The following is an 8,127-nucleotide window of genomic DNA, read 5'->3' as shown; positions in this document are numbered from 1 at the left end:
TTTGTTATACACAGGGGATCTTGGAACCAAACCCCAGCGTATAACAAGGGTCCACTGTAGCTGATTTTCTTTCCCTTTTAACTTCTGTTCTCTCTTTGCATTCTGGGAATTACATTGACTAGCATTCATAGCATAATTGTGAAGATGGCATAAAGCTATAAGATGGGAGTGGATTCCTGGTACCTTCTGGCCTAGGCATCCAGTCAAGGCCTCCTAGGGTTTTTCCATCTGAAGACAATATTCCTTATGCACTTCTTCTGTCACCCTTTCTTGAGCAAAGAAAGCTGCCACAGGAATCTTTAACCTTCTCCTTCCCCAGATGTAGGCTCTTTCAGACTTCTTGCATCCTGTGCCTCCTTTTGCTAACTTCCATCCATCAGAGGCATGGGAAGGAGGGACTCAAGGTGTCTTAGATGAGGGACCTGCCCACATGGTGGTGTTCTCCCTAAGGAGGGCGTGAAAGGAGCATTGGTCTTTGCTCCACGGGGTAGAGTCAGGAATGTTGCTGGCCCTCTGGCTCAGTTCCAGATATCCCTTGGTTAAAAATGACTTGCTGACCCAGGGTAAAAAAGTGTACGGCACATTCCAAGAGCTTTAAAGATGGTTAGCAGCAGCCCCAGGAACAGGGGCTATATTTCTTTCAGAAGATCTCACCTTTACTTCCTTCCCCCACCCCAATCTCTTACAGGCTGGACAACGATGGGGTGGACCTTCTGGGAAAGCTGCTGCAGGTGAGAGGTCTTGTTTGAGTTTAAGGGCTTAGAGTCCTCTTTCTTCTCCTCTCTTTCCTGCCCTTCCCCATCTCCTTTTTTTCCTTTGAAACGCAGAAGCTTTCCCTGTCAACTGCTTCATCTGTACTGCAAAATGCAGTTTGACATCACTTTAATTGCCATGGCTCAATGCTGTGGAATTTCAGGATTTGTAGTTTTGTGAAATATTTAGCCTTCTCTGTCAGAGAGTTCTGAGGCCACAAAAAACTACAAATTCCAGGATTCCATAGAATAGAGCCATGGCAGTTCAAGTGGTTGCTAACTGTATTAATTTTGCAATATGGCAGCACCTAAGGTGAACATTAATGGGCATATTGTTTTGGAGCGGGGGTTGGCAAAGTGCGATCATGGGCCTTCATATGCCTCAGCTAACCAGATTTCTTTTGGGGGGGGGGTGCAACAGCTTCACAGTCTCAACTTGTCCTTTTATCGTCCAAAAAAAAAGGGGGAGGGAGATGACATACCTCTCCTGGGAGCCTATAGCAAATGTACAGTTTATTCATGACAACCAAATACAGGTTATAGCCATCAAATTACAAAAATAATTAAAATCCTTTAAAACTTCCACAGTCAATTAGCTCTATAACATATAGAGCAAATATGTTTACACTAAAATTATAAAAAATATTTCATATAAAAATATATCACAATTTCCCATACTCAATTCAAATGTTTTCTGCAGATTCCCATGCAGGCCTTGATCCTCAAAATCTAATCTAAATTTAGCTGCTTTCACAGCAAATCTGGCAGTGTTGAATATAACAGACTTAGTTGTATTAGCTAACAAGTAAGTGATTTTCTCCAAGTCATTTTGGTTAGCTACAGGTTCTAAACGTCTCTTCAGAAACTTATTTCTTGGGGTTTTATATATCCTACAATGTAGCATATAGTGTATGGTGTCTTCAATATCTCCACTTCCACAAATGCAAGTACGCTGCTCCTTGGGCATCTTTTTATATTTCCCTTCAATGTAATTGGTTTTCATTGTCTGGAATCTTAGGGTTATACAAGTCCTATGAAGAAGAGGTTGAGTTATTTCTGATAAATATTTTTCCTCTCAAAAACATACTTTTGGAAAAGGGAAACTAGTAGAGAAATTTGAAGCTCTAATGACATTAATATCCCTCAGAGCATAATGCTCTTTCATCCTTTCTTTGATGAGTTTCCTATAGCAAATGCAATTCAGCTTTTAAATAGGTTGTAGAGGTTGCATGCATTATTTAACATTAAAAATACACATTTTTCAAAACTGTAAGTATATTTCCAGACACTTCCAGTTTTGTTTCATTTGTCCCTTTTTGGGAGGCTGTCTGCCTTCTCCTGAGGATCTCAGGAACAGAATAATGGGCCCCAAATCCGCTGCTGTCACTCTCTGCTATTTTAGAAGTATTTTAGAAATATCAGGAATAAAAATGAAATGGATGACAAGTAGGCCTGTCCTGCTTGCCTCAGTGGCCTAAAGATCCAGAATTTTCTGCAAATACAATATAATGGCTTTGACCGGTTGAAGTCATTTGTGCTAAGAGAAACCACTGCGGAACTAACTTTTTGGAATAGCCTGTGTAGTGCAATACTTGAAGTCTAGCAATATCTAGGTTTAAACTCTCACTGAGGCACGAAATTCAGGGAAATTCTCTCTTTGCCTGAACTGCTTTGCATGGATGTTGTGGAAATTAAATGGCAAGGAAGAAGAGCCATAAATGATCAAAATCTGATATCCATTTGTGTGTAAATAAATACTGTTCAGTGGCATTCAGTGGATCTGTTTTGGAACAGGGAGATCATACAGAAGTAGTTGCTCTTCATTTCCCAAACTTCTTGGACAACCCACAAGTTCCTAATGCTAACAACAATAACAACAACAACAATAAAATTTGATTTCTTTCTTACCTGTCCCCAAGGCTCAAAGCCGGGTACAACATAAATTGTAAGTCAGAAAACTGACACGAAAAAACTTAGTTGACTTATCCATGGATCAATGTAAGTACAGTGGAACCTCGCCATACGCGGGGGATCCGTTCCGGATCCCGCCGCGTATGGCGATTTCCGCCTATGCTCAAGCCCCATTGTAAACAATGGGGCTCGTGCACGGCAGTGCGGAGGTGCGCGGGGCACAACGGGCACGTGCACCCATTCAACTGAATGGGACGCGCTGCCCCTTCTGCCCCGCGCGCGCCCAGCGGCTTGAGCGCGCATGCTCAAAGCCGCTTATAAAAAGGCCGCGTATGCGGAGGCCCCACTGTACTGTAACTTAACTCTTATTTGAAAACAGGAACTATCTCCTGGTGAAAGGCAAGAGTGTAATCTGTCCTGGGAGCACTGACCTCCCTCTACTCTCTTACCCATCCAGCCTTTAGTGTGAGCATAAACAGTTATGCCTGCTGGAATTTTGTGAGTTCTTTGGCACTGTTTTCCTTTGCTTCATCTTTTTGATCTTTTGTTATATGCCCCTAAATTTTAACTTTGGCTTATCCATGGGTCATATCAAAATCCATAATTTAGGCCCCAAAACATGCCCTAAATTTATAAATAAGGTCAGCTTATAGTCGAGTATATATGGTAAATTAAAACACATAAACATAAGATTAAAATGACTATTACACATTAAAATAATCCAGATTAAAATATACCATTTTAAAGTTCATAGTTTAAAATCATCTGAGAAGTTCCAATCTGGATGGTGGGCAGTGCAAAGTGGAAAGATCTTGTCTCAACCCTTTTTGAACCTGTTTCCAACCCCAGCTCATTTCATAGGCTTTGTACTAGCCTTGGGGTTTTTCCTCCCCTTTTCAAATAGGTCTGGCAACTTGTGCTCCTCTAAGACAAGCACAGTCCATCAGCCATGCATGGCAGCCTGTCAGATGTATCTCCAGGTTTTTATTTTGTTTGTTGGTTCTAATGGGTGGCTGGCTGCATGAAAGTGCAAAATCAGGATGGCAGTTAATCATCAGTCGTAGGACATAGCTGTGGTCGAGTGTTGGTTGATAGTGATATTCAGTGCTGGATATCTTTGGGCTCTGGTTCTTCTTACTCCTTTTTGGTGCCCCCCCCCCCCCAGTTCTCCATTTACGTCTATGACATGTATGGGAAACACCTTGGCTTTCCAGAAAGTAGTGGACTGCAGCTTTAGCCTCAGCCAGGTTAGCCATTGGTGAAGGACCTTGGGAGGTTCAGCAACATATGAAAGGCTGCATGATTCCTCAGCCCTACTGTAAATACTGGATGTTATGTCTTCTCCCACTCTCAACCTTCTTCAGTATATTAGAGGAGCTACAGCACCTAGTAGTACTCTGTGTTGCTACCCTTTCCAGGGGGCAAATTCACACCAGTGAGCTCTCCTGGAAATGTGCATATTCTTTGCCCGTATTTCTTGGGTGGAGTCATTCTGGCTGAGGGCTCTCCTTCTGGGTCACATCTCCCCTGTTGAAAGGAGGATAATCTTGATTTTTTTTGTTTTCTAATTAGGGAGTGCCACAGGTTTTCCAGTCTAAAACAATCAAACCCTCCCTGACATAACTGAACTCATGGTCAGTAACTTCTTATTTTTTCCCCTGGTTGGAATGAAGCCCATACAATGATTCTTTTCACAAAAGGTAACCAGAGTGTCTTTCTGTTTTGAGGTCCCTGTGGCTTAGTTTGGGGTGGATTGTGGCAATATGCCTTTTGTTTCGACTACACCTTTCAGAATCCCTCAGTCAGAATAGCTGGGGATTCTGGGAGTTGTAGTCCGCGAAGTAACCTTTCCAAGCTCAATTCCTGTGTTGAAAATGACTTTCCTTGTGGGATGAGGTGGGAGGGTTTGTGACTCAGAGCTTGATTTCTTTCTCTCCCTCTCTCTTTTCTCTGCCCAAATTCAGTTTGAAGGCAGGAAGCGGATCTCTGCAGATGAGGCCATGCGGCACCAGTTCTTCCACAGTCTGGGAGAGCGAGTCCTCAAACTCCCAGACAGTAAGTGCAGGCTGAATGAGGAGGAAGGGGGGGGGGGGACAATGTTGGGGAGTATTGGGATGGAGAAATGAGAGCATGCATTTAACAGACTGGGATGGGGTGCTGACTGAGTCTGTATGATAAGAAACCATTTGCGGGGCAAGGGGATCCTGCTTGTAGGGCTTCAAGCTTTAACTGGCCGAAGTTTAACTCAGCTGAAGTTTGGATTGATGATTGTTGGGGGCAATTTTTAACACAAAGAGATTTTCTTAAACAAGTAAATATATATCCACACAAATAAAATAGACATTACAATAACAACAATAAAAGAAACAATGGCATGTAAAGATTACAATAACACATTATGGTAAAAAAAATCAAACAATAAAAAGACCTCCTAATTTATACTTTACAGTTAATTATTGTCTAGTTGTTAAATCACTTATACTACTACTCATTTATTTAATAAACTTCTATCTTATCTACATTATTTTAATCTTCTTTAAAAAGAAAAAAAAGAACCTGTCTTTATATTATTCCAAAACTATATATTATACAATCACATTCTTCAGCTTTTTACTCTTAATCGTATATTCTTTGGTATATCATATGCCCACAGATTGACTAGGGTTAAGAGTTCAGGTCACATTTGCTTATTTTTGAAGCTGGCTTGCTTTTTATGGCTTAATGAAACAATATATTCAAGACTGGAAGCCTGCTGCCAAGAGTTGGGTGGTTAGTTAAATATGTGAATTTCTGCACCACACCCCACAGCTTATTTACCCTCAATGTTCCCTTATGGTTGACAGAGTCACAGTGTTCCAGTGAGGCAATTTTCTTCCCTCTGAGCCACTGTTAAAGGGAGAGGAGTCTTCTCAGGATCTAAGCCTGTCAACCCTATATACCCTTTGCTGTTCTAGCCCACAGTCACTCATTTCACTCATTTGCCCTTCTCAGGTGCAGGTATCTCATTCCACTGCTTGTTGTTGTATGCCTTCAAGTTGTTTTCAATTTAAGGTGACCCTATCATGGAGTTTTCTGACAAAATTTGTTCAGAGGGAGTTTGCCTTTATCTTCTTCTGAGGATGAGAGTGTGACTTGCTTAAAGTCCATTGCTTGCCCTGCTAATTTATTTCAGCCCTGCTGTGGCCCTTCTTCAGTTCCCTACTTTCTGGGACCTTATTGCAGTAGATATTGCCATCCTTCTGTTCATTGCTCTTCCTTACCCAGGGCTTGTGTCAGTTTTTATATCAATCAGTTGAGATTTACGTATTGACCTTGTTGTTGTTGTTGGGAGATTTGTTCTCTGGAAAGCTGAGATATTTGTAGACATTCCATATGAACATGTCACCTTCATATGTACATACTAATGCCCTTTTGTTCTGTCTGTGAGTGACAGCAAGATTTGGTTTATGTTACTTTTCCCTCAGGATTTTAAAAGATACTCTGAAACGGTGATATGCAAATATCGACCTTTGATTAACACATGTAATTAAGTAACGAAAGCCAAATGATTAATCCAAGAGAACTAATGAGCTGAAATGCTTTTCCCATCTTGGCTTGCTTTGAATACCAAATCTTGTTGTGAAAAACAGTCAGCCTGCCTTATCCACAGATTCAACCAACCACGGCTTGAAAATCGGAAACACCAACAACTTGATGTCATCATTTTATATGATGGACACCATCTTACTGTGATACTGTATATAATGGGACTTGAACATCCTCAGATTATGGAACCAAACCCCAGCGGATACCAAGAGCCCACTGTACATATTTCAGGCTTATGTTGGAATAAAAATTCACACATTTGAAACTGATAAATTTGAAAAATTAGTTGAATGTTTAAACAGCCTCCTAAATCCTAACCCTTCCCCAGCTGGTAAGGTGATTTAAGACAGAGGAAGTAAGACACAGATTAGTTTGAGTTTCTAAGATGAGGTACATTAACGTTTCTGAAGCTTTCCCCCAACAAATTGAATTGAGTTGCAATTCAAACACTTGCTTGCAGTATCTTTTAGGCTAGTGGGCCTGGAAAAGGGCCTTGTTTCACTTGCTTTGTGTTTCTTCCTGTTCCTCTCTTCCTCTTGCAGCAACGTCAATATTTGCACTAAAGGAGATTCAGTTACAGAAAGAGACGGGGCTGAGATCGGCTTCCCTGCCTGAATCTGGTGAGAAACGACTGCCCATCAGCAGGAGCCCTGCCCTTCTTTCCATTAGCCCTACCCACTGGGAATTAAATCCCATCTACTTGTGTTCCAGCCTTTTCCCCAGTCCTTTCCAACCATCCATTGCTGTTTTATGAGAAAAACACTGAAGTTAGGGGTAGTCCTTTCAGGAGGTTGAGGTGAGTGGCAGTGCTGAAAGGATTCAGGAGGTTGAGGTGAGGCAGCCACCAGTGGCAGTGCTGAAAGGAGAGAGACTCCAGCATGGGACCTGGCTCTCATTCCTTTTACTGAGCTTGTCCAGAACTTCTCAGTGGCTTATGCCTGTGTGACTCTCCAGAGGTTGCAGCTGTCAGCATTCCTCAGCATTGGCTATGCTTGCTCGTGCTGATGGAACTGGCAGTCCAAAAACATCTGGAGAACTACACATTTTCCAGCCCCTTGCCTATATATTAATGGGTGGGTGGATTTCAACAGGTCATTGGGATATTCTGAACAAAACCCTCTTCGTCTTTACTGTTCCAATCAGTAAGTTCTGCTACTCAGCTCCCCACTCTGAAAGTGCCACCTGTTCCTTAACAGCCTCTCTTGACTTCTCACCTCCCAAAGATTTTTGTGATGGGGAACTGTTCTTGTCCTACTTGCTAGGTCAGCTGTCCAATCCCCCCCCCCCATAGCCACCCTCTGCGGCTGTGCAGTGAACGGTCTCTCCTTTCCCACAGGCAGCGCCTCGTTCCGGGTAGTGGACACTGAATTTTAGCCACCAGGTCAGGTATCTGTGCCCCTCCTCACCCACCCTTCCATCAGCACCCTTTCCCGTTCTCAGCATGAAGAGCTGGCATCCTTCCTCTCCTTTCTCATCAGCACATGGTTGTAGTCCTTTTGACACTACCTCTCCTGAGGTCTTGCCTGGATACATACCCACTTGTAGGTGCTGTATCTTTTGAAAATCAGAGGCTGGGAGAGAGAGGTCAAGTATTGGATGAAGGGAGGGAGCATGTCGAGCTCAGTGGCCTACTGACAGAACTGAGAAATTTAGAGAGTTGCTTGTTCATTTGCAAGGAACTCCTTGGTAATGGACGAATAGGCAAGCCCTTCTCTTTCAGATGTCAACCCCCAAAAACCTGTAGTAGAGGGAGTGTAGCAACAATGTAATTTAAAGAAGAGTGATAAAGCGTTCTTAAGATTTTACATGCAAAACATATATGTATGATACAGAGAACTGTAACTTTAGGAAGCTCAAATCATAATGGAAGTACTGAGTA

At 42.3% G+C, this 8,127-nt stretch overlaps 1 protein-coding gene across 5 annotated transcripts in view; it reads left to right on the top strand.

Moving 5' to 3' along the window:
* Positions 1-8,127, top strand: part of CDK16 (cyclin dependent kinase 16) — an 81,804-nt gene that overhangs the window by 69,323 nt on the left and 4,354 nt on the right. For 3 of the 5 annotated variants that reach the window (XM_042449434.1, XM_042449436.1, XM_042449437.1), the window contains 3 exons: positions 689-731; positions 4,628-4,718; positions 6,791-6,868. In XM_042449434.1, the coding sequence (XP_042305368.1) occupies positions 689-731; positions 4,628-4,718; positions 6,791-6,868 (212 nt within the window). Of the gene's footprint in view, positions 1-688; positions 732-4,627; positions 4,719-6,790; positions 6,869-7,584; positions 7,635-8,127 lie in introns of all 5 variants that reach the window. The other 2 variants (XM_042449433.1, XM_042449432.1) reach the window with 2 other exon arrangements.

Source organism: Sceloporus undulatus, chromosome 2, assembly GCF_019175285.1.
Source record: "Sceloporus undulatus isolate JIND9_A2432 ecotype Alabama chromosome 2, SceUnd_v1.1, whole genome shotgun sequence".
Lineage (NCBI taxonomy): Eukaryota > Metazoa > Chordata > Lepidosauria > Squamata > Phrynosomatidae > Sceloporus > Sceloporus undulatus.
This window is presented reverse-complemented; position numbering and strand designations above follow the sequence as displayed.